The sequence below is a fragment of the Oncorhynchus keta genome, chromosome 4 (genome assembly GCF_023373465.1).
Source record: "Oncorhynchus keta strain PuntledgeMale-10-30-2019 chromosome 4, Oket_V2, whole genome shotgun sequence".
In the NCBI taxonomy this organism is placed as follows: Eukaryota; Metazoa; Chordata; class Actinopteri; order Salmoniformes; family Salmonidae; genus Oncorhynchus; species Oncorhynchus keta.
Genome location: NC_068424.1, coordinates 59532940 through 59558867, shown reverse-complemented (window position 1 = coordinate 59558867; position 25928 = coordinate 59532940). Strand labels below are relative to the sequence as shown.

Sequence of the window (25928 nt, the reverse complement as noted above, 5' to 3'; positions counted from 1 at the left end):
AACTTGACTGGCCTACACAGAGCCCTGACATCAGCCCCATAGAACACCTTTAGAATGAATTGGAACTCCGACTGCGAGCCAGGCCTAATCGCCCAACATCAGTGCCGACCTCACTAATGCTCTCGTGGCTGAATGTAAGCAAGTCCCAGCAGCCATGTTCCAACATTTAGTGGAAAGCCTTACCATAAAAGTGGAAGCTGTTACAGCAGCAAAGGGGGGACCAACTCCATATTAATGCCCATGATTTTGAAAGGAGATGTTAGATGAGCAGGTGTCCACATACTTTTGGTCATATAGTGTTTATTTGACCCACTAAACTCAATTGTACACACACTCCTATTTCTGCACAGGGCCTGTTCTCAGGTCATAACTGACCTCTCATTTGTTATATCACTTCTTAGAACTATTATGAAACTATATCCACAGCATTTGAGGAATTCGATGCAAATGCATTTAAAGTTCAAATGGGCCATGCATGATATATGAAAGGACATGATCTGGCCTGTGAATGAACCCATTCAAACCACACATGCTAGACCATTTCTGTATGTGGTCTTTTAAGTGAACAGTATTCAATAGAGACAACATTATTTAAGGATTGCTATGATATTTTTGACTGACAAATACCTACAACTCATAAATGCTATTTTGTTTTTCCCTTCCGAGGGAGATCTACTCGTTCAGAGAAAAGCTGCAGGTGCCTCACAATTGAGTTTCCTTTAAATCCTTTAAATTCCTTTAAAGTACGGAAGATGATTCAATCGGTTGTGTTGTCCTGAAGACCTGACCAATTATCTGATATACACCACATTGTTATCTACTGTATATAAATGTGAATCAAACTATTTTACTCTCCCGTCAGTACTCAATTACATCCAACAGTCTCATGAATCATTTGCATGTTCTATTTCACTGAAATTGTTTAGGATCACTGCAAGTAAGCTACTCTACCACACCTACACTGGTGTATTTTACATTCAGTTATACAGCAACATTGACAGTAAATTAGCAATCCTTAGAATTCTCAAACAAGGATTTGATTAGAAGGATGAAAACATCCCCAAGTTTTGTCTGAAGAGTTACATTTGACATTTTAGTCATATAGCAGGCACTCTTATCCAGGGTGACTTACAATTAAGAGTAAAAGTATAGTTTATGTAAACCCGCTTAAGTAAATCATTCATATTTGGTTAAACCCATTGGCTCCACTATGAAATCTCCAAAGTTTTGACCAACTATTTGGAGATAACTTATCTAAAAGTACTCAAATATTGATAGCTGTACATGGGGAAATAAGAGAATAAAAAAGTTAATTCACCAAGGATGACACAGACACCAGTATTGGATACCACAGGTCTGGGATCCAGGTATTTCCTATCTTATGACATAGATTCAAACTTTTGATAACAAGTGTGAAGAAGATAATCCATCCCCTGAGCAAAAGCCATTACAATCCCCAAAGTCTAGCTCAGATAGCTGTGCTGCTAACTGAAATAGATTGGGAGAGGAGCCTTTATCGCACTAGAGAATTCCAATGTGTTGTTAGCTCAACATCAATTTGGTGGTAATCTTGCCTCCAGTTAATGGCTGACCCCTTCTAATACCTTACGAAAAACATGATTTTATCTATTATAGTATAGTATTTTCAATCAATGTGGCCAACATATTCACATGCACACCTCTGGGACATTCAGGTAGGTTATAGCAGTGGTTGAATGGGATTAGGCAAAGGGTTCACTACTTTAGGATTGGGGACACTGGGAATATAAAATATTTTAGTTAAACATAAACATTTTGGAAAAGCTATAGTTACTTTTTGGGGGTAGTTTCCCGTCTTCAAAATTCACACAGGTTCTTGTAGTTGCACATCCAACTCAGTAGATGGCAGTGGTCCATGTTTTGCAACGTTTGAATCAACGCATCGAATTTAGAGGAAGTAAAATCTCCGAGATTGAAGCTCGCAGTCAACCAGGAGTACTGTGAAAGTAGATAACATTTAGAATTGTGTAATTTTTAGAAATGTCTAACGCAACACCAATGACCAAGCCTTCAAACAAAGAAAACCCCCGTGTCTTCCTTGATGTAGACATCGGTGGTGAAAGAGGTTAAGATAGTTTCAATAAATGCGTTTAGTCGATAGGCTAATGGCTAGCTAGCAGAACCGGGTGATATTAGTTTCTAGAAAAAGCACATTCATTCAAGCTAGCTAGCTAACGTTATCGTGTTCTTAAATTGTTAATGTTACGCCACAGAAAAACTGCAGCGACCAATGTAGCCATGTTAAATAACAAATCTTCCATGTGCATGCTGTTTTAAACAAATAGATGCTTGTCTTGTTCGCTCATTTTACTATGTGAATGTACGTTAGTTAGCCTAGTAACTTTGTTACTGTTCATTCGCAATTATAACTTACCAGTACATTGCATTTTAAGCACGTGCTGTTATGTCTTGCATGAATAGTCAACACACCAGTATCTACCCGAGTATCCATTTCAGGACTAAACGGCTTATTTTGATGAGTTAGTTACAACTACGTAGAAAATTGCATTTATCAAGGCCAGCTATCCACACAGTCGTGACTTATTTTGTTTGTTGTCACCAGTTGGCCGAATCGTGTTCGAACTGTTTGCTGATGTTGTCCCCAAAACTGCTGAAAACTTTCGAGCACTCTGTACTGGTGAGAAGGGAACTGGCAAAACCACAGGGAAACCACTCCATTTCAAAGGATGTCCTTTCCACAGGAGTAAGTAAATATGTCTTTCGACTGTTTGTGTGGAACTCTGCCCCAAACACCCACAGATTCAAATTCATAAGCGGTTTATAGCTATGTAACTGAGGCTTTATCTGCAGTAGCCATGTAGCTACATTTCCCCTCTCATTTAGTTCTAAATTACTACCTTGAAACCTCTTTTACCGATGCATAGCTATTATAGATCACATCTATAATTCAGTAGTAAATCAATTTTTTAGCAACTTCAGAAAGTTAATGACCTCTTACTTGTATTTTACACTGTCAATCAATTTTAGTCATCAAGCAATTCATGATCCAGGGAGGTGATTTCTCCAACCAGAATGGCACTGGAGGAGAGAGCATCTATGGGGAGAAGTTTGAAGATGAGAACTTCTATTACAAGGTAAGGATTTTCAGAACGGCATAACATATAGCTGGGGCTAGTATAAATACCTGGCCCTAATCATAACATATACTATTAGTTTTCTTCGTCATCTCTAAATTAACATGTGGGTGTCGGTCTCCTCTCCAGCACGACAAAGGGGGCTTGCTGAGTATGGCCAATTCTGGACCCGCCACCAATGGCTCCCAGTTTTTCATCACCACTGTGCCTACTGCTCATCTAGACGGCAAACATGTGGTCTTTGGACAAGTCTTGAAGGGGATGGGGCTGGTGAAAACACTGGAGGCCATAGAGACCAACGAGGACACGCCTGTCAAGGTAAATCAATGAAAGCAACTGCCACATTAAGTAGGAGCTTGGTGTAATGTGTGTGATGACATTGTCATCAGAGGTTGTTTTGGGGCATATTAAAACTGCAGCAAGCTGTGTGTTTTGTAGCCAGCAGGGAGATTACCTAGTATTTTTCTGTAAGGTGCGTGACACTTGTGAAATGCTCATAATGTATTAACAGTTTTGCTCTGATGTTTCTTTCCACATAGCCATGTGTAATTGCTGAGTGTGGTGAGCATAAAGATGGCGACAACTGGGGAGTAGCACCGAATGACTGCTCAGGGGACACCCATCCAGACTACCCAGAGGACTCCGATGTCGACTTAAAAGATGTTAGTACTAAGTATTAATAAGCAAAGAATATTGTCTTAACCCTGATTCACCCTCAATCAGCATATGTGTATTGATTTAGTCTGTCAACTTAAAAAAGTGTATCGTGATTGTGAAAATGGCATAAAAGTCTCACACTTGTCTTTTTGGTTAGGTTGACAAAATCCTGTCTGCTGCTGAAGATATTAAGAATATTGGGAACAACTTCTTCAAGAACCAAGACTGGCAGTCTGCAATCAAGAAGTACTCCAAAGCTCTCAGGTGAAACATGGTCCCAGGCCCACTCTTCTCTTGCTGTGATTTGTGTGTGTACTAGGCCTGTCTGCTATTTCATGACATGCTTTTGAATGTGCGATGACCATAGAAGTTGGCCAAAGTGCACAAACAGATCTGGGACTAGGCTAGCAAAGTGTGGACTAAATGGTGAAATGTCTCTTGCCAGGTATCTGGCACTTGGTGGAGACGACCAGGAGATTGAGAAGGCCCAAACGAAGCTGGAGCCCACAGTGTTGAGCTGCATTCTCAACACAGCTGCCTGTAAACTGAAGTTGCAGCTCTGGCAGGAAGCCATGGAGAGTTGTGACGAGGTAAGTATTTTAGGCCAGCCAAAATCCTAGAAGCAAGCCCTATCACACTACCATCACTAGGCTACAATACGATTGTTTATTAATGGCAACGATTCAAAGGTCATTCGTGGTCAGTACTGTAAGTCTCTATGGAACTGATTGAGTGCAACTTAGGATATGTATATTTGTAGGTCAATTTGTAGATAAACACTGAAGTGCAGTTACTATTTTGTCTGATTGTGTGTGTTTGTTTTCAGGCACTGGAGTTGAACCAGAAAAACACTAAGGCTCTGTTCAGGAGGGCCCAGGCCTGGCAAGGACTGAAGGAGTACAGTAAAGCCATGGTAAAGAAAAACTTATCATACCAGACATATTTCTGTCTTTAAAATGTGTAGCCTTGGTGCCGGCCTAACTACAATGTGCTCTTTCTGAACTGGAACCCCTGCCACAGAACAATTTATTTGCACTAAAGGATGCCGTCAAGAGTTGGGCCGACTCGTTTCATAAATCAGTGAAGTTGACTTGTCACGGTGTCTGTTGACTCACTGAAATGTTTTTAACTTGTTCCATTAGAGTGACCTGAAGAAAGCTCAAGAAATTGCACCGGAGGATAAAGGTTTTTACTGCTTTTTTATTGTGACAATCAATCCAGGGGATCATGTCCTCACGTGTTCCTATCTATATCCCAAAGGCTAACTATAGAACACATGGTCAATAGTGAGAGCAGTATATTTATCAAATTAAACTTTAGAAACCCCCTTTGACAGATTTGCAACATTAGATTTTTCGTTTCATCATGATCGGTTGTTTTCCTTGCCTGACCAAGTTAATTTACTTTTTGCATCCTTTAACAGCAATCGGAAACGAGATGAAGAGAGTCCAGATAAAAGTGAAGGAGGAAAAGGAGAAAGAGAAGCAAATCTATTCCAAAATGTTTGCGTGAAGGTATCAGACAATAATTTGATATAGGCCTATCCTTAAAGTCCACTTGCCAATAGTTATTTTGTTTAGGCAGCTAGCTACAATACAGGTGCAAATTGAAAACCAGGACCATGTAATCATATTGTCTGTTTAATGAGTGGCACACAAGGGTAGATGAAAACGAAGTATAGATATGTAACAAAATGTAAGCCATTTTTGAGGAAGTGTAAACCTGTCAGCATTGTGTCAAAGAGCATTTCACATTCATGTTTACTCTGAATAACTACTGTAATATCCCTTTTTATTTTTCTGAATGTTTAATATAAGCCATAAAGATTAAATGTGGTTGGTTAGTTGACTCTATTTCTAGAAATGTCCATACTCCACCTGTATACAATGCAATTAAATACTACCTGTACGTTCAATGAGAGAAGTATGGAGTAAGACACTGAGGCACGATAAATATTTTATTCACCCGCATACATCCTACCCACAGTATCTCATAGATCATGATGTTAATGCTAATGGCACCTGCAACTAGCTAATGAAATAACCCTCAATTTTGGCACTGATTTGAAGATATTTCGATCCATGTCAATGCAGCTTCTTCTGCTTATGGCATACAAATATATAAAATACTTTTTAGTTGCATTCTGAAAACCGGACATGAACCAAAGTCACTGTTTAATGCCCGTACTTTACAATGTTGACATTCAGTTCCATATCTATTCACACAGTATAGTAGATTCTAAAAGCTGTCTTGGCAGCAAGCCCTGAATGTGTTTTTGCAGACACCACACTTGAGGTTTCTGACCTCACTGCTACAATTGGTGCCTCATGATATGTCAATGAAAAGGGAAATCACATTCCATTGTAGGCTGGTCCTCCGCTGCCTTCGGGCACCACCCAGTTGATGTTCTGGCTGGGGTCCTTGATGTCGCACGTCTTGCAGTGCACACAGTTCTGAGCGTTGATCTGCAACCTCATACCCTCTCCAGTTTCGAGTGGAACGTACTCATATACACCTAGTGAAAGGGGGAATGAAGGGAGTTAAGACAAATCTAACTAATACTGTAAGTCTACTCACGTGGTGACTCATATTTGATTGTTATCAGGAAACAGGTTTGCAGAGGCCACTACATAGGTTAATGACTGATGTGAGAAATGATAGCTATGCGGCCAGAACTACCGCAGGTGTGTGGTGTGCAGTGCAGTCCTCCCAGACAGTCAATATGTTTGTCACTATTCATTATCCATTAGATAATGAAATTACATTTCAATGATGGTACTACTTACAATGAACAAAAATATAAAACGTAACATGTAAAGTGTGTTGGTCCCATGTTTCATGACCTGAAATAAAAGATCCCAGAAATGTTCAATTTTGTTCAGTGTAAATGCATGGTACTGCACAGAACAAAAATGCAACGATTTTACAGTTACAGTTAATTGTAATAAAGGTTAAATAAAATGAATTTAACTAGGCAAGTCAATTAAGAACAAATTCTTACTTTCATTGACGGCCTAACCCGGTTGCCGCTGGGCCAATTGTGCGCCGCTCTAATGGACTCCCAAACATGACAGTTTGTGATACAGCCTGGAATCAAACCAGGGTATGTAGTGACACCTCTAGCACGGAAATGCTGTGCCTTAGACCCCGCTGCGCCACTCGGGAGGCCCTAAACTATGGCTTTCACATGACTGGGAATACATATGCATCTATTGATCACAGATACCTTTTTTTTTTAGTAGGGCCATGGATCAAAACCAGTCATTATCTGGTGACCACCATTTGCCTCATGCAGCGCGACATTTCACATTGAGTTGATCAGGCTGTTGATTGTGGCCTGTGGAATGTTGTCCCACTTCTCTTCAATGGCTGTGCGAAGTTGCTGAATATTGTGTGGGGGGGGCTAGAATACGCTGTCATACTTGTTGATCCAGAGCATCCCAAGCGTGATCAATGGGTGACATATCTGGTGAGTATGCAGGCTATGGAAGAACTGGGACATTTTCAGCTTACAGGAATTGTGTGCAGATTCTTGCGACATGGGGCCGTGCATTATGTTGAAGCGTGAGGTGATGGCAGAGATGAATAGCACAACAATGGGCCTCAGGTTCTCATCACGATAGCTCTTATGCCTGCCCATACCATAACCCCACCACCACTGGGCACTCTGTCGACAACATTGACATAGGCAAACTGCTTGCCCACACGTCTGCCATCTGCCCCATACTGGGGTTCGTACATGAAGAGCACACTTCTCCAGTGTGCCAGTGGCCATCGAAGGTGAGCATTTTCCCAATAAAGTCGGTTACGACGCCATATTGCAATCAGGTCATGATCCTGGTGAGGACAACGAGCAAGCAAATTAACTTCCCTGAGACGGTTTCTGACAGTTTGTGCAGAAATCCTTTGGTTATCCGCTGTCCGGGGTAGCTGGTCTCAGACCATCCTGTAGGTGGAGAAACCGGATGTGTAGGTCCTGGGCTGGCGAAGTTACGTGGTTTGCAGTTGTGAGGCCGGTTGTATGTACTGCCAAATTCTCTAAAACGACATGGGAGGCAGCTTATGGTGGGAGAAATGAACATTACATTTTCTGGAAACATCTCTGGTAGACTTTCCTGCAGTCAGCATGCCAATTGCACGCTCCCTCAAAACTTGAGACATCTCGGGCATTGTGTTGTGTGACCAAACTGCACATTTTAGAGTAGCCTTTTATTGTTCCCAGCACAAGATGCACCTGTGTAATGATCTTGCTGTTTAATCACCTTCTTGATATACCACACCCGTCAGGTGGATGGATCATCTTGGCAAAGGAGAAATGCTCACTAACAGGGATGTAAACAAATTTGAGAGAAATAAGCTTTTTGTGCGTATGACAATTTTGGGGGATCTTTTATTTCAGATCATGAAACATGGGACCAACACTTTACATGTTGCGTTTATATTTTTGCTCAGTGTATTTAATGGGTGGTACTAAAAAGTTTGTAATAGTTACATTCTTTATGGATGAGAAACCATGAAAGAGATGCAGAAATATAAATCCCAGGTTCTGGGTCAGTCATTTTGGCCAGACATCTGAAGAAGACTGATTTCTAACAGTGTTGTCTGCATATCAAATCAATAATACTGTATTTATTACAGCTCTGCCTCTGTAGCAGTATTGGGTTTGATATTAATTTCACAGAGATTAAACCTGGCTGTGCCGCACAATATCAATGTCGAGTCATATTGGTTGTGCAGGCAATGACAGCACTTGGAAGCAGCAATGGTGTGCACTCTGCTTGGGTTTACTTTATTGATAGAGGGTCAGGTCTTTCAGTGGACAGTCATAACAGAGAGGAAGAGGCGATGCGAGAGGTTTTAAATCTGTCCAGAAAAATAAGCCCACCAAGTAGGGTTGCACATTTTGGGGAATATTCAAAAAAGTGGAAACTTTGTGGGAATTGATGGGAATATATGAAAATTAATACTAATACCATTTAAATGTAGATGTTTTTTGCATTGGATATATTTACCATATGGAGACAAACAAAACTTTTACCTGATCATAAGTAGACATAATTGCAAATTATTAAATCCTTCCAATAGAAAAATTGAACTTTAATTAAATGAGTTGACTCTTCATATGGGATGATATCACTGAGCAACAAAACAAAGGGAATATTGAATGATCCATCGCATCTCCCAAAAACGTTTTCAGCATACATCTGTAAAATAATAGTCTAGAAACTAAAGCTTTGGTTGTCTTCCTCTCAGGCTTCCAGGTCTTCTTCCTGGACCTCCTCAATGTCCACCTCTTGAACATCAGACTCTGAGGCCTCATCTTCACTGTCACTTTCCAACCTTGTTGAGGATGGCTCGTTGTCAGGCTCAAAAAGCCTCAAATTTGCCCGGATGGCCACCAACCCTCGTATTGGTCAGCTTGTTGCGTGCTTTGGTGTGCGTGTTCCCAAACAAGGACCAGTTGCGCTCTGAGGCGGCTGATGTTGGTGGTATTTGGAGGATTATGGAGGCAACTTGGGAAAGAGCCTCAGATCCATTAAGTCCCTTCCACCAGGTGGCTGATGATATATGTTGGCACGACTGCCATATTGAACCTCCATCCCAAAGCCCTTGCTTGGAAGTGTACTTTGCCAGTCTGCCAAGAATCTTGCCCTCATCCAGGCCAAGGCGGCGATACACAGTAGTGATGACACCATAGGCCTTGTTGATCTCTGCACCAGACAGGATGCTCTTGCCAGCATACTTGGGGTCCAGCATGTACGCTGCGGAGTGTATGGGCTTCAGGCAGAAGCAGCGTAGCAGGGCAGAAATTTGACAAACAAACTTGTTAGAAAGGTGGCATCCTACAACTGTCCCGCGTTGAAAGTCACTGAGCTCTTCAGTAAGGCCATTCTACGCCAATGTTTGTCTATGTAGATTGCATGGCTGTGTGCTTGATTCTATACATCTGTCATATACACCTGTCAGCAACGGGTGACTGAAATAGCCAAATCCACTCATTTGTATCTCAAAACGCCTGGAGGCACCACAGTAATATTACACAGAAATCTTCAGAGATGTGAAGCACGACTGCAATAGAAGACAACCTGGCAGAGGTGGATTAATAGAAAATTACTGAAGTAAAAGTGAAAGTCACCCAGTAAAATACTACTCGATTAAAAGTCTGAAAGTATTTGGTTTTAAATATACTTAAATATGAAAAGTACATTTAATTGCTAAAATATACTTACATATTAAAAGTATACATAATTTCAAATTCCTTATATTAAGCAAACCAGACGGCACCATTTTCTTGTTTTTAAAATGCATGGATAGCCAGGGTCACACTCCAACACTCAGACATTATTTACAAAATATGTATGTGTGTTTTTTGAGTCTGCCAGAACATAAGGCAGTAGGGATAACCACATGTTCTCTTGATAAGTGCATGAATTTGACAATTTTCCTGTTCTGATAAGCATTCAAAATGTAGAGTTATTTTGGGTGTCAGGGAAAATGTATGGAGTAAAAAGTACAATATTTTCTTTAGGAATGTAGTGAAGTAAAAGTTGCCAAAAATGGGCGAAGGATGGATGTGTAATTGTGCATCAGTGGTACCTGCTGGACAGAAGCGCTGCTCAGGCCCATCGTAGATGGCCAGGTTGTTGGCCACGGGGACACTGTCGTCCTTCAGGGTAAGGTGGGGGGGCTGGTCCCCCTCGTGGTTGGTGCCACTTAGAGCCACCGAGGAGAGCAGGTCGAAGCTCAGCTTGCCGTCGGGCTTGGGGTACTCGATGGCCGTGCACTCCTTAGCCGGTCTCAGCTGGGCCGAGTCCAGGCCTAGGGTAAAAGAGTTGGAAGTTATCAAACCTTACAGGGCAGACCAGATAAGCCTGTGAGCATGATTTTGCTGTTGCCTTGTCCAAAGACAAATAGGCTTAAACAGAAAGACTAGCATCCAGGAGAGTACCTCCAGGCTCTGATCAGGCCCTACACCCAAACAAGGGCACTGCGTTCATCCACCTCTGGCCTGCTCGCCTCCCTACCACTGAGGAAGTACAGTTCCCGCTCAGCCCAGTCAAAACTTTTCGCTGCTCTGGCCCCCCAATGGTGGAACAAACTCCCTCACGACGCCAGGACAGCGGAGTCAATCACCACCTTCCGGAGACACCTGAAACCCCACCTCTTTAAGGAATACCTAGGATAGGATAAAGTAATCCTTCTCACCCCCCCTTAAAAGATTTAGATGCACTATTGTAAAGTGGCTGTTCCACTGGATGTCATAAGGTGAATGCACCAATTTGTAAGTCGCTCTGGATAAGAGCGTCTGCTAAATGACTTAAATGTAAATGTAAATGGCTACTTTTTATTCTTACATTTAAATATCTTTTTGCTTCTCCATTTTTGGGGAAAATTTGTTCAAGACTGTACTATTTATTGTCTTTCTCCTTTGTCAACTACTCACTACATTTTATGCACTGCAGTGCTAGCTAGCTGTAGCTTATGCTTTCAGTACTAGATTCATTATCTAGCATATCTTAGCTTCTGGGACTGAGTAGCAGGCAGTTTACTCTGGGCACCTTATTCATCCAAGCTACTCAATACTGCCCCCAGCCATAGGTTAAAGAGTTGCTATATAACCATCTGATGAACGTATCATACAAAACAACCTCAATATGTTGTACCTGCATGTTTCAGTGTCCATGGCTCCTTCCCTCTGAGTATCCAATAGAAGACACCGGTGTAGACCATGCCCCCGTACAGCCCAAAGTAGTTGTGGAATGAGGGCCTGATGTTCCTTACTGAGTACAGCTCTTTCCAGATCCAAGACTTCTTTAAATTGTCCTCATATTCAGGTACATGAAGTCCTAGAGGACATCAGATAAACTAATTGTAAAGCAGAAGATGTTAGAATATCACCCACAAATTAAACTGCTCATTTACTTTTTGTGTAAAAATTCCATTCATGTACATACACAAATTCAACTGGAAAGAAGCAATTAACATCATTGTTCTCCTATTGGCATTAGTGATAAGAGTCTCGTCAACAAATTACACTCTTTAATAGTGTATTAAGTGCATATTTTATTGTGTTGAAATGTGCCTTATGTTTCACCTCAAGTAACGAGAGGTGTGTGTGCATTTAAGGAAAGGGTTTTGGTCTGGCTTAATCCTTAAGAGTCCCCATGTGTCAATCTAATTACCACAATAACAAAATCCCCATCAAAATCTGTCTGTTTAAGATGGATGTGTTTTTTGGTATGGCTGCATCTTAATCCACCGCATCCGCTTATGTGGGCCTTCCGCATCTGAGGTGGAAGGTGGCTGAGCTACAGTGGTGTTTGTCAGACCAGGAGATATCCCGAAAATCGGTCTTCTCATGAAAAGGTTTGCGGAGTCCAATTGCTTTGGCCTACAAAATAATATGATCACCATGGAAATATGAGACTCTCACAATGGTCCCCCCCCTCCCCCCACCCCCAGCAGTTAGGCTACCTGCAGTTTCAGATGCTAGGTCCTTGGCTGTGACTTTGGGGAAGATGGCCTCTGCGGCCAGCATGCCACTCTTCATGGCCGTGTGGGTGCCTTTAATCTTTGGTACGTTCATGAAGCCTGGACTGCATCCGATAAGCATCCCCCCAGGGAATGTCACTTTAGGTAGGCACTGGATGGAAGAACAGACAGGTAAGATTATAATCTTTAATGAACCCTCAGAACCAGTAGAAAACCTGACATCAGATTGATGCATTTCCCATTTTTGCTGCCAAGACACACAGTAATCAGGTTCCCATTGACCCAGGTTTATTAAACACAAGCAATGTCGCTAAAATGTTTTTTTTTTTTAAATCAAAAACATTTATCTGTTTGACAGGGACAGATTTTTATTTTGTGAAACTTTCTTTATAATGGAAACCGATGACTGATTAATAATTTCAAGGTACATGGGGCACATGATGTCATCACATAACTATAAAGCTCCACTCCACATTGAATTGTAAATGCTACTGCTTGCTAAAATCAAAATGTTCAACTATAAAAAGTGTTTATTTGCAGGATAAGGATTGTCTTGACTTTAGAGAATGCCTGTATTGCTTCACCTTGCATTTCTGGTTGGCTGGCAAGTTTCACCATCCAATTATTTCAGATCTGAAGGAGTGCAAGTTAGCACATGAGAATGATTTGAATATGGATGATATTAGTTAATTCTTGCATTCGATCCATGCTGAGTTTTGGGGGCTATACCTGAGACATATAGGTAAGAGGGCATACAGGCTGTCCCCAATTTATTAATGCACATCTAAATTAATAATGGAAACACTTCAAGCACTTTTATGCAACACAAGATTGTTTTTTTGTGACTTCATTAAGTCTAGCTGTTTTTATTGACACAAGACAGTCCAATGGAAACGCACCGTAGCAGAAAATTGTCACATCTACTTTCTATGCAAACTCTCTAAAAAAAACTAGAAAAGAAAATGGACAAGTTAATGGAAACAGCTATCGTCACTGAAGCATGCACAGTGCCACACACTCACACACCTTTGTGTAGTTCATAAATAATATACACATGACACACACACCTGATAGCCTCCCTCATTGAGCGCCCTGGCTCCGTAAGCGATTCTGTTCCCTCCCTCCAGGGTCTTGGCAATGAATGGGTGGTGCTTCCATCGCTGGAACTCTCTGAAAGGGCTGAGGTATGGGTTGGTGTAGTCAAGCCCAATCTGGGAGTGGGGTAATACACAAGATTCGTTTTTGACCTCAATGTATGATTACATAAAAGTTAACTATACACATCTTAAGTAGGGCTGTGCATATAAAGTGGCTATGTTGAGCGTAACAGTGATAACTTTAAACAGGTCCTATACGCTAGATTTAGAGTTATTTAGCAACTCTAGTTGTGAATTATACAAACCTTAGAAATCAAAACATAAGGGCTGCATGGTGCGACTATAGGCTATTGATGATTTGAGAAAATCGCAAAAAAGCTTGCCCCCTGTTCCTTGCCTCAGGTTGCACATGCTGTTCTCTCATCAAGTGATCATATTTTCACCCTCCAGACTATTTTCAATGTAATTTTGTCTTTACTTATATGTAAAATTAGTTTTGATTTAGAATGGCCCATTATCAAATGGATAGGAACAGGTGCATGGGCCAAAATACATCCGTATGCACCCGAATAGCGAATGGAGGCCACTTTCCCAAGGTTAGTTTTTTAATCATGCCAGGTAACCAAGTGAAACATCGATAGTAACACGTTTTCACAATGAAACACATTTCATTAAACTGTTGACAGCCCCTCTTTCTGCGCACTCGAGAAAGGAATGAAGGAGAGCGAGGAGAGATGGAGATATTCTGTAGATACTGTGGGGCAAAAAAGTATTTAGTCAGCCACCAATTGTGCAAGTTCTCCCACTTAAAAAGATGAGGCCTGTAATTTTCATCATAGGTACACGTCAACCATGACAGACAAAAAATCCAGAAAATCACATTGTAGGATTTTTAATGAATTTATTTGCAAATTATGGTGGAAAATAAGTATTTGGTCAATAACAAAAGTTTACCTCAATACTTTGTTATATACCCTTTGTTGGCAATGACAGAGGTCAAACGTTTTCTGTAAGTCTTCACACACTGTTGCTGGTATTTTGGCCCATTCCTCCTTGTAGATCTCCTCTAGAGCAGTGATGTTTTGGGGCTGTTGCTGGGCAACACGGACTTTCTTCAACTCCCTCCGAAGATATTCTATGGGGTTGAGATCTGGAGACTGGCTTGGCCACTCCAGGATCTTGAAATGCTTCTTACGAAGCCACTCCTTCGTTGCCCGGGCAGTGTGTTTGGGATCATTGTCATGCTGAAAGACCCAGCCACGTTTCATCTTCAATGCCCTTGCTGATGGAAGGAGGTTTTCACTCAAAATCTGACGATACATGGCCCCATTCATTCTTTCAGTCGTCCTGGTCCCTTTGCAGAAAAACAGCCCCAAAGCATGACGTTTCCACCCCCATGCTTCACAGTAGGTATGGTGTTCTTTGGATGCAACTCTGCATTCTTTGTCCTCCAAACACGACGAGTTGAGTTTTTACCAAAAAGTTATATTTTGGTTTCATCTGACCATATGACATTCTCCCAATCTTCTTCTGGATCATCCAAATGCTCTCTAGCAAACTTCAGACGGGCCTGGACATGTACTGGCTTAAGCAGGGGGACACGTCTGGCACTGCAGGATTTGAGTCCCTGGCGGCGTAGTGTGTTACTGATGGTAGGCATTGTTACTTTGGTCCCAACTCTCTGCAGGTCATTCACTAGGTCCCCCCGTGTGGTTCTGGGATTTTTGCTCACCGTTCTTGTGATCATTATGACCCCACGGGGTGAGATCTTGCGTGGAGCCCCAGATCGAGGGAGATTATCAGTGGTCTTGTAGGTCTTCCATTTCATCATAATTGCTTCCACAGTTGATTTCTTCAAACCAAGCTGCTTACCTATTGCAGATTCAGTCTTCCCAGCCTGGTGCAGGTCTACAATTTTGTTTCTGGTGTCCTTTGACAGCTCTTTGGTCTTGGCCATAGTGGAGTTTGGAGTGTGACTGTTTGAGTTTGTGGACAGGGTGTCTTTTATACTGATAACAAGTTCAAACAGGTGCCATTAATACAGGTAACGAGTGGAGGACAGAGGAGCCTATTAAAGAAGAAGTTACAGATCTGTGAGAGGAGGAAATCTTGCTTGTTTGTAGGTGACCAAATACTTATTTTCCACCATAATTTGCAAATAAATTCTTTTTTTTCCCCATTTTGTCTGTCATAGGTGAAGTGTACCTATGATGAAAATGACAGGCGTCTCATCTTTTTAAGTGGGAGAACTTGCACAATTGGTGGCTGACTAAATACTTTTTTGCCCCACTGTAAATGTAAAATGTGTCAGCCTATTAATTATGAAAATATTTTATTACTAGGCTATTCAACATCAAATACAAATTCACTATCATTGTAGGCTAACTCTGTAAGCCGCCCTGCACAATAAATGAACCAACAGCATCTCCTAGACCTACAGTATATATTCTCTCCCAGACTCATGCATAGAACGTTTGGAGTGTAACATAAGATAACCAGTCCATCCAGAACGCATACCATTACAGTCCACACTCAAATGCGATTACTAGAATTTGTAAAAAAATAATAATAATATTAATTGTATTAGGCTTCACCAATTATGTGCCAAAGACATCTTAAATCTGTTTATATTTTGTATGCTTTTGCATAACATGCGATAGGCTACTACGCTACCGTATAACAGCACAATCGCTATTTTAATTAAAGTTTTTTTTTGACAGTGATTACCGCTGTGAGTCTTCCTGGGTAAGTCTAAGAGCTCTGCACACTTGGATTGTACAATATTTGCACATTATTATTTAAAAAATTCTTCAAGCTCTGTCAAGTTGGTTGTTGATTATTGATGGACAACCATTTTCAAGAATTGCCATAAGATTAGTCTTGATAAGCAACTCTAGTGTACACTGTATTTGGCCTTGTATTTTAGGTTTAGGGCTGTCCCCCCAAAAAATTATAATCTTGGTCAACCAAGAATGTGGGAGATCTGTCGACGTGCCTTTGAGCAGGGCGTTAACCCTGGATGCTTCGTTGTGTCGTTCTGAATGGGAGTCTGTTGGATGACTGGTGTGGTGTAGTTGTTAAGCGGGCTTCACTACAAGTATATTGTATGTTTTAGGATTTTTTTTTTTTTTTTAAATAGTAAAACTTTTAAACATATTTTTCCATATATTAGATACATCCTGTGTGTTTTACAAAATCAACTATACGCACTGAGCTTGTCTGATGCCTGAAGCGAACTGTTTGATTAAATAATTAAGACACAAATGACTAGAGGGATTCCAACTGCAACTGATTTGATTGTGCCGCGCCTGGCTCAGACGTGTAAAGGGTATAGTACATTGACATACACTGATCTCAGTGGTAAAAAGGTTACTTCATTTAGAGTTTTGACCGTTTGAAAGTGTTAGCATGTCTAGTAGTTTGACTGTTGCCATTAAATGGCATCAAGGAACCAAAATGGCCACCATAACAGGGACTCACCACAACGCCCAAGGCCACCAGTGGCTCACCCTCGTTCAGGTGGTAGAGGAAGGAGCCGCCGTACGTGTTCCTGTTCAGGGGCCAGCCCACCGAATGCTCCACTCTGCCCGGTCTCCACTTCTTCTCATCAATCAGCCACACCTGCTCAAACAGAAAAATAACACCATTCATGGAAGTCGTTCTGCATAAAAGCATCTGTTAAATGACTCCAATGTAAAATGTAATCAATATGCCATTCTAATTTGGATCCACTTAGAAATAATAGCTACTACAAATTATAATAAATGAATGGGCCCTTTCCATCTGTAATGGATGACTGGTTGAAAACAGAAAACCAATTATAGAGTATTTGTTTAATTCTGCCCAAATAAAAAGACACTTTGAGAAAGACACTTTGGGATTTGAGGGGGCAGGGAGAGTTACCTCTTTTAGGCCAATGGCGTAGGTCTGTGGTTCACAGTTCTCCCTGAGGTTGAACTGCCTGTAGAGCTGCTTGGCCAAGTGGCCATGGCAGCCCTCTCCGAACAGTGTCACTTTAGCATGGAGTTCCATCCCCCTCTCAAACACGTCCTGCAGAGGCAATGTAGAGGAGGAGCATGTTATTCTGATACACCAGGGATGAGGCTACTTGTCATAAATACTCTATTCACTGCTGATTCTCCCTTGTTTTTCATCAAACTTGCCATTTTCACAGCCCAACTCTAAACTTCCAAAGGCATACTGTATGCTTCACATTGGTGAATAAGTGACTGTACTTCAGAAGTTTACCTTTGGCGAACCATCCTTAGCGATGCCCACGTCATTGGTGGCAATTCCTTTCACACTTCCATCTTCATGAAACAAAACCTAAAAAACACAATCAGAAATTAAACACTTTTGAAAGTAGAATACAAGCGAACACGATCAATGAAAGCCAGTCATGTCCAGTCAACACATCGCAGTGAAATCAGTTATCGATCTCTGGCATGAAAACGCCTCAAAATATCACGGACAATATTTGGACAACGGCATCCAATTATGTAAATGTTTACAGAGAAAAATCTGACGTTCGAGAAAAGATCAATGTAGCTTGTCAACAGTAATTGTCAACCTTACACTAGTAAGATGGCCTGTGTTTTCTTAAAATGTGAGAGAGGTAGAGAGTGAGCAGGGCTCACTCACCTCAGCAGCAGCGTAGCCGGGGTATATCTCCACTCCAAGCTCCTCAGCCTGCTCTCCCAACCAACGCACAAAGTGGCCCAGCCGCACAATGTAGTTCCCATGGTTGTTCATGGGCAGACCTATAGAAAAATCAAACAATTGTACAAAAACAGACTGAACAGTCAAAGCTAATACCATCATTTCTGTATGTTTATAACAGAGCTTACATGTGACAAGCTAGAGGTGTCATTTCATGTAAACATGCATGTGACTTTACCTGGCAACATTGGGACAGGGATTCTGTATTTCTTGGTTAGAAGGCTAAACACATCCTCTGTCACTGGTGTGTTCAAGGGTGCCTGAGGGAAGAGTACAAAAATAACATTAGCACTTTATCTTTAGTCTGTGTTGCTTGAAGAGATTCCAGTGGGAAGTATCACAGTGTTGTCTGGGACTGTGATGTACTTTCATAGTTCTCTAAGAATGAAAAAAAGACCAAGAAAATGCCAGGTCCATATCCCGTGTGTATCCGTCGAACACAAGATGTCTGTGAATTGAGCATATGCTGCATATCCCTCACAGTCGTTCTAATAAAGAGCAGAGATGTGGACAATTTCAATTTAATCTCTCTCAGTGGAAAGAAACTCCTGCAGAGTAAACTCAGTGAGAAGATGCTTCTTTCCTCTGAATGACGTTGTAATTTTGTAACATTTACAACAGACCGACTGAAGCAGCCTCCAATTTTATACTTTAGTTTCTTTAGTAAATATTTTCTTAACTCCATTTCTTAAACTGCATTGTTGGTTAAGAGCTTGTAAGTAAGCATTTCACAGTAAGGTCTAAACCTGTTGTATTCAGCGCATGTGACAAATAAAATTTGATTTGTGAGGGCATTTCAGTTTTTCCCCTAAATGCATTTAGCAGCAGTGCTCCGCCGGGGAAGAACCCCCCCAGAACACATTGCCCCCAGCAACTCTGCCACCGCTGCTGAAAAGAATTCTAGGGGAAACCTTGCATTTCATTTATAAATCTCATTCTCTCAGTGGAACTTGGAGCTTAATTCAAGTCATGAATGTGTATGGTGAACTGACACCAACTCTGCAATAACCAATAGAATAAAATAAGGAAAATCCAAATATTAGAAGTTTTTGCTCAAAAATTCTCATTTACCCAGAGTAGATATCACCAGTCAAATAAGCTTGCCAGTTAGACCTAATGAATGATATCGTTGCCTGTCTCCATTACCTGAAGTAAGGAATACACACACACACACAAGAAAGAAAAGCGAGTGGAGTTAAGGACAAGAATGAAGATGAGAGGAGAAAGTTAAGAGACAAATTGAAAGTTAGAGACCCATTTATATGTAACAGTTAAAGCTAGAGACAGATAGCATACAGGTCCTACACACACACACACATTTGACTCCAAACAGAGACAGATGAGATGACACAACCAGGGCTCAAAACTACTTCTAACTAGTTGCTAGGGCAGCAGCAATTTTTTTTTAGCTGGTCACGTTACTTTTTGGTTCACAATTTGCTTGTAAATCTATACATTTCTTCAAGATTTATTCAAACAGCAATGGATATGCAGACCAGGTACTCAAAAAGTTAGGTTCGAAGTCGTGGTTGAATCTTTGCGATGCCCAATTCAGTCATCAGGCACTGTTTGAATGGACATTTCTAAAGGCTTTCCCAAAACACCTTCCCAATTAAATGTTGACTAAAAAGTAAGCCTACCTACCTATGATTTGTATCAATTGGGGGACATTTGTTTTGCAATCTCATGTAGCCTACACTGTACAGTACAAAAACACCGCTAGCCAAACAATGGTCTCTTGCAAGGTGTGCAATTTAATTAAAGGGTAACTACACCCTCTAACTAAGATTTTTTGATTGTTCCCAGACCTCAAAAGTGGTCTCCTGATGTGGTTTAAGCATTGTTGTGGACTTAGAACATCCATTTTCTTTTTTCTTTTTTTGTGAGTGATAACCTAAAAACAAAAATGTGTAAATCTCCGAAACCGGGGAAAATAAAACAACTGTAGAGTGACTGTTCAAATTAAAATAGCTAACAATAACAGCCTTAATGACATTTGCGCAAACAATCAATGTAAATATGATATTCTCAAGTTAAAATTAAATTGTGTATGGAGGGTAAGTATTATAGGCTACTTGGTCAGCATGCAAATTAATAATAGGCTACTTGGTTAGCATGCAAATTACAGATAATATTTAAATGATGCGCATCATCCACTTTCCCAGGCCAGTAGCTTTCAGCTGGCACTGGCCCAGTGTGCCACTAACACATTTACCAAAATGTCAAGCCCTGCAAGGGCATGCTAATTTAAAGATGGCTAGTCATTATTAGCCTGGTTCTATGTGGAATGCAGGTACATTATGGGACACAGGTCATTATCTGGGACACTGTAAAGTCCATTGAGAATAAGAGCACCTCCTCCCAGCTGCCCACTGCACTGAGGCTATAAAAAACTGTCACAACTGATAAATCCACGATAATTGAGAATTTCAATAAGCATTTTCCTACGGCTGGCCATGCTTTCCACCTGGCTACCCCTACCCCGGTCAACAGCCCTGCACCCCCACAGAAACTTTCCCAAGCCTCCCCCATTCCTCCTTCACCCAAATCCAGATAGCAGATGTTCTGAAAGAGCTGCAAAATCTGGACCCCTACAAATCTGACAGGCTAGACAATCTAGACCCTCTCTTTCTGAAATGATCCACCGCAATTGTTGCAACCCCTATTACTAGCCTGTTCAACCTCTCTTTCGTATCGTCTGAGATCCCCAAAGATTGGAAAGCTGCCGCGGTCATCCCCCTCTTCAAAGGGGGAGACACTCTAGACCCAAACTGTTACAGACCTATATCTATCCTACCCTGCCGTTCTAAGGTATTCAAAAGCCAAGTTAACAAACAGATCACAGACCATTTCGAATCCCACCGTACCTTACCCGCTATGCAATCTGGTTCCCGAGCTGGTCATGGGTGCACCTCAGCCACGCTCAAGGTCCTAAACAATATCATAACCGCCATTGATAAGAGACCATACTGTATTCATCGACCTGGCCAAGGCTTTCGACTCTGTCAATCATCGCATTCTTATCGGAAGACTCAACAACCTTGGTTTCTCAAATGACTGCCTCACCTGGTTCACCAACTACTTCTCAGACAGAGTTCAGTGTGTCAAATTGGAGAGCCTGTTGTCCGAACCTCTGGCAGTCTCTATGGAGGTGCCACAGGGTTCAATTCTCGGGCCTACTCTTCTCTGTATACATCAATGATGTCGCTCTTGCTGCTGGTGATTCTCTGATCCACCTCCACGCAGACGACACCGTTCTGTATACTTCTGGCCCTTCTTTGGACACTGTGTTAACTAACCTCCAGACAAGCTTCAATGCCTTGCACCTCTTCTTCCGTGGCCTGCAACTCCTCTTAAATGCAAGTAAAACTAAATGCATGCTCTGCAACCGATCGCTGCCCGCACCTGCCCGCCCATCCAGCATCACTACTCTGGATGGTTCTGAATTTGAATATGTGGACAACCTCAAATACCTAGGTGTCTGGTTAGACTGTAAATGCTCGTTTTATTTATTCTATCCTTTGCACCACAGTGTCTCTACTTGCACATTCATCTTCTGTACATCTATCACTCCAGTGTTTAATTGCTAAATTGTAATTATTTCACCACTATGGCCTATTTATTGCCTTACCTTCCTTATCTTACCTCATTTGCACACACTGTATATAGACTTTTCTATTGTTATTGACTGTATGTTTGCTTATTCCATGTGTAACTCTGTGTTGTTGTTTGTGTCGCACTGCTTTGCTTTATCTTGGCCAGGTTGCAGTTGTAAGTGAAAACTTGTTCTCAACAAGCCTACCTGGTTAAATAAAATAAAAATATATATATTGAGCATTTAATACCTGAAGACTTGGTGCAACCAAATCATGTGTTGGTGCCATCAACTTAAAAAAGTTGGTCGCAACAGTGTCACCAGTGGAAAAAGTCTTAAGCCCTGCACACTAACATACCCCTCTCTCCTTCCAGTCTGAGAAGAGCTCGTTGAGGGCGCTGGGCTCCAGGCAGGCCCCGGAGAGAGTGTGTGCACCGATCTGAGAGGCCTTCTCCACCAGGCAGACACGCAGCTCCTTCTTCTGCTCATTGGCCAGCTGTTTTAGCCGGATGGCTGCCGACAGCCCTGCGGGACCCCCGCCCACTATCACCACATCAGCCTCGTCGGCAAACCGCTCCATCTCCACACCTGGACACCACACACAAATAGGTGTGTCACCAACTGGGTTTGGAACTGTGTTAGCTCACTGAGCTACAACGACAGTCATGAGCTTGGGAGAGTTCACACAAGTCTTCAGGTCTCGGGCAAGGTTACACAAGCCTCTGTAAGACAAACTGGAATGAATAGCAGTATGTAGTACTATCTAATGTCAAAAGTGGAAATGTGTAGTGCTGACATCAGAGTTGCAATAACTTAACTTACAATAGTATACACTGAAGGACAAATGTTTGTTTTAGGAAGACATAAGCCTAATATATTCCCCAGTCACTCACATATGAGATTATTTAAAAGTGAACATGTGATTAGGTGAGAAAAACAAAGGTGTTTGGGTGTTGCATAATGCAATACATTCCATTTCAGACAGTGTGTCATAGATGAGGTGAACCATAGATTAGGAGGATTACCCCCATACAGGTCTTTGTCCCTGGGGCAGATTGTGTAATGTGATGTTATGTACCTTCACGTAGCTGGTCTTTGTCCCTGGGGCAGATTGTGTCGTGTGATGTTATGTACCTTCCCATCGTGGGTCTTTGTCCCTGGGGCAGATTGTGTAGTGTGATGTTATGTACCTTCCCATCGTGGGTCTTTGTCCCTGGGGCAGATTGTGTAGTGTGATGTTATGTACCTTCCCATCATGGGTCTTTGTCCCTGGGGCAGATTGTGTAGTGTGATGTTATGTACCTTCCCATCGTGGGTCTTTGTCCCTGGGGCAGATTGTGTAGTGTGATGTTATGTACCTTCCCATCGTGGGTCTTTGTCCCTGGGGCAGATTGTGTAGTGTGATGTTATGTACCTTCCCATCGTGGGTCTTTGTCCCTGGGGCAGATTGTGTCGTGTGATGTTATGTACCTTCCCATCGTGGGTCTTTGTCCCTGGGGCAGAATGTGCAGTGTGATGTTATGTACCTTCCCATCGTGGGTCTTTGTCCCTGGGGCAGAATGTGCAGTGTGATGTTATGTACCTTCCCATCGTGGATCTTTGTCCCTGGTGCAGATTGTGTCGTGTGATGTTATGTACCTTCCCACCGTGGGTCTTTGTCCCTGGGGCAGATTGTGTCGTGTGATGTTATGTACCTTCCCATCGTGGGTCTTTGTCCCTGGGGCAGATTGTGTAGTGTGATGTTATGTACCTTCCCATCGTGGGTCTTTGTCCCTGGGGCAGATTGTGTAGTGTGATGTTATGTACCTTCCCATCGTGGGTCTTTGTCCCTGGGGCAGATTGTGTAGTGTGATGTTATGTACCTTCCCATCGTGGGTCTTTGTCCCTGGGGCAGATTGTGTAGTGTGATGTTATGCGAGGCGTTACTGCGGACGAGCATTTCCATCTCCATGTGTAGAGCTGTGTAGGTGCATGATCTGCTTTCACCGTTGTCAACGCTCTTATACACCTCTGGGCTGCAAAGAACAAGGCAGATCCTTTCAGTGCCGACTGGGACTGGCAAGGAAGCTGATTAAGTTAGATCGTACTTTACACAAGTTATCTTATGCACTGTACTAACAATCACATAGTCAAAAGTACACTCATGGTGGCCTGGGCAACTCATGTCACTGGTTATGGTGGATCACACAACTGAAGGAGAAGTAACAAATTATCATGAAGTCATCATGTGAGTGTTTATTGGGCTATACAGCAGAACTGTATAATGCACCACAACTGAATGTGTCACTATTCTTCTGCCAAGCAGCTTATGATATATTTGTATGGGCATGTGCATTTGTCAATAGGCACTCTCTTTTCTGAGACTGGTATCAGCCAGATAAGTTATCACATATAGTAGTAACAAATCACTACGAAAGAAAAGAAAAGAAAAGACCTAGCCCTCTACATGATCCTCAACAGACTCTTCGTCAATCATCTCCCTGACCACCTTCCTCTGATCAAGCCATAAACTGTCCCTCTGAATCTTTGGAGGATCCATGCCCTCAAAGTCTTGGCCTCTATTGGTTACAATAACTGTAGCAAGCTACAAAGTTAGCTAGCTAGCCAGCCAAGTTACTTTCAAAAGTGCATATATTTATATTATTATAAGAGTGGTTTCAAAACACACAATGTAAGAGGAAACGTAGCTACCAATTTATTTTTGTTATACACGTACTAAAATAATATTCTGACCCAAGGACAGTTGTTCATGTGTACATCTGATTTCAACTTTGCCCTACATTTGGTTTAGCTAGTTAGCTACAGTGCCAGAGTGGATATAGCTAACGTTAACTAGCTCGCGTTAAAATATTTCAACGCGAATGTCACCCATCTTACTATGAAAATCTTAGTGCATGCCACTCTCAAATTATAGCTAGGTAGTTTCGATAAATTATCATTGACAAGTTAGGGGGACCAATGTGTCATAAGGCAAGAGAGAGAACATGGAAATTGACACGACGTGTGCATAGCGAGGTAACTTACCTTGAATTGAATATCTGCCAGCTGGAAACATCGTATGAATTAAAATTAGTCAGCTAGTACTAGCTAGCTCACCAGTTAGCAGCGGTAGTCTTTGGGTACAGACGAAGTGCTCTCGCAGCTCAGCCACCCCAATGATCGTGCAAGTCTGACTGGACCACAAATCTCTTCCAGGGACACGTTATAAAATTCGTCTCATAACACATACATAACATACTGTTGAAATGATCAGTAACTGCGCAGAAGCTGCAATGTTCTGGCACGTTCACGTGAGTGAAAAGAGGCGGTACCTGCGTAAATGTAGATCTCACACTGACTGACTGACTGCCATACCAGGCAGTGATGCAACCAGTCAGGATGCTCTCGCTGGTGCAGCTGTAGAACCTTTTGTGGATCTGAGGACCCATGCCAAATATTTTCAGTCTCCTGAGTAGGTGTTGTCATGCATACATCAAGACTGTCATATTGTGCTTGGACCATGTTAGTTTGTTGGTGATCTTGAAGCTTGAAGCTCTCAACCTGCTCCATTGCAGCACTGTTTATGAGAATGGGGGCATGCTCGGTCCTCTTTTTCCTGTAGTCCTTAATCATCTCCTTTGTCTTGATCACTTTGAGGGAGAGGTTGTTGTCCTGGCACCACACAGACAGGTCTCTGACTTCCTCACTATAGGCTGTCTCGTTGTTGTCGGTGATCAGGCCTACCACTGTTGTGTCATCGGCAAATGTAATGCAAGTTTCTTTGTTTTTACTCTTCTAGAAGCCAAATAGGATAAAATAACAACACATCTGTAAAATATTAAAATTATCAAGTTACATCTAGAAAGCAAACAAATCACATATATATGTTTTTATTTCCAAGGTTGATGCTGTGCAAATCTTTAAAACATCTTATGTAAACAACAGTGACTTGAAACCACCACCAGGGTCAAATGCACGAGACACATAACTCTCCACTAAAAACACATTCAGTAGTAGTGACATAATGTAGGCTACAAAGCCAGCACTCACATCCAAACTATAGATTACATTCTCCTTGTCCTTCCATTATTGAAGTCTGAGCACATATGGGTTTATCATATGAAAGCAAGTTTCAATTCAGCAGATAAGCCTTTGTAAATATGTTGGTCACCATGTCATTCAGTTCATGAAAAATAGCAAGAATCAAACAATATGTCCACAAAATTTATATCCACAAAATCATTGAATATAAAA

General features: G+C 41.8%; 2 protein-coding genes across 31 annotated transcripts; one reads left to right on the top strand and one right to left on the bottom strand.

Annotated features, from left to right (window-relative positions):
- Positions 1-1921: 1921 nt before the first annotated feature.
- Positions 1922-5627, top strand: LOC118375337 (peptidyl-prolyl cis-trans isomerase D-like). Its single transcript, XM_035761847.2, has 10 exons — positions 1922-2104; positions 2603-2743; positions 3028-3134; positions 3264-3452; positions 3674-3796; positions 3949-4055; positions 4237-4381; positions 4618-4704; positions 4934-4976; positions 5215-5627. The coding sequence occupies exons 1-10, from the start codon at positions 2020-2022 to the stop codon at positions 5301-5303; spliced, it is 1116 nt and encodes a 371-aa protein (XP_035617740.1). The 5' UTR covers positions 1922-2019; the 3' UTR covers positions 5304-5627.
- On the bottom strand, positions 5419-24960 carry LOC118375336 (electron transfer flavoprotein-ubiquinone oxidoreductase, mitochondrial-like). Of its 30 annotated transcripts, none has more exons than XM_052511399.1 (13): positions 24720-24960; positions 23502-23710; positions 22054-22283; positions 18279-18360; positions 18023-18141; positions 17630-17707; positions 17285-17431; positions 16862-17002; positions 13352-13495; positions 12267-12435; positions 11456-11638; positions 10389-10610; positions 5419-6306 (listed from the first exon to the last, which is right to left on the bottom strand). In XM_052511399.1, exons 2-13 carry the CDS (start codon positions 23644-23646, stop codon positions 6143-6145), a joined length of 1824 nt encoding a protein of 607 aa, XP_052367359.1. In that variant the 5' UTR covers positions 23647-23710; positions 24720-24960; the 3' UTR covers positions 5419-6142. The 30 variants fall into 30 exon arrangements, with proteins under 30 accessions (XP_052367359.1, XP_035617737.1, XP_052367511.1 ...); XM_035761844.2 differs by having other exon boundaries at positions 23558-23710; positions 24720-24957; XM_052511551.1 differs by lacking the exon at positions 24720-24960 and adding an exon at positions 23222-23277 and having other exon boundaries at positions 23502-23524.
- Positions 24961-25928: the final 968 nt, after the last annotated feature.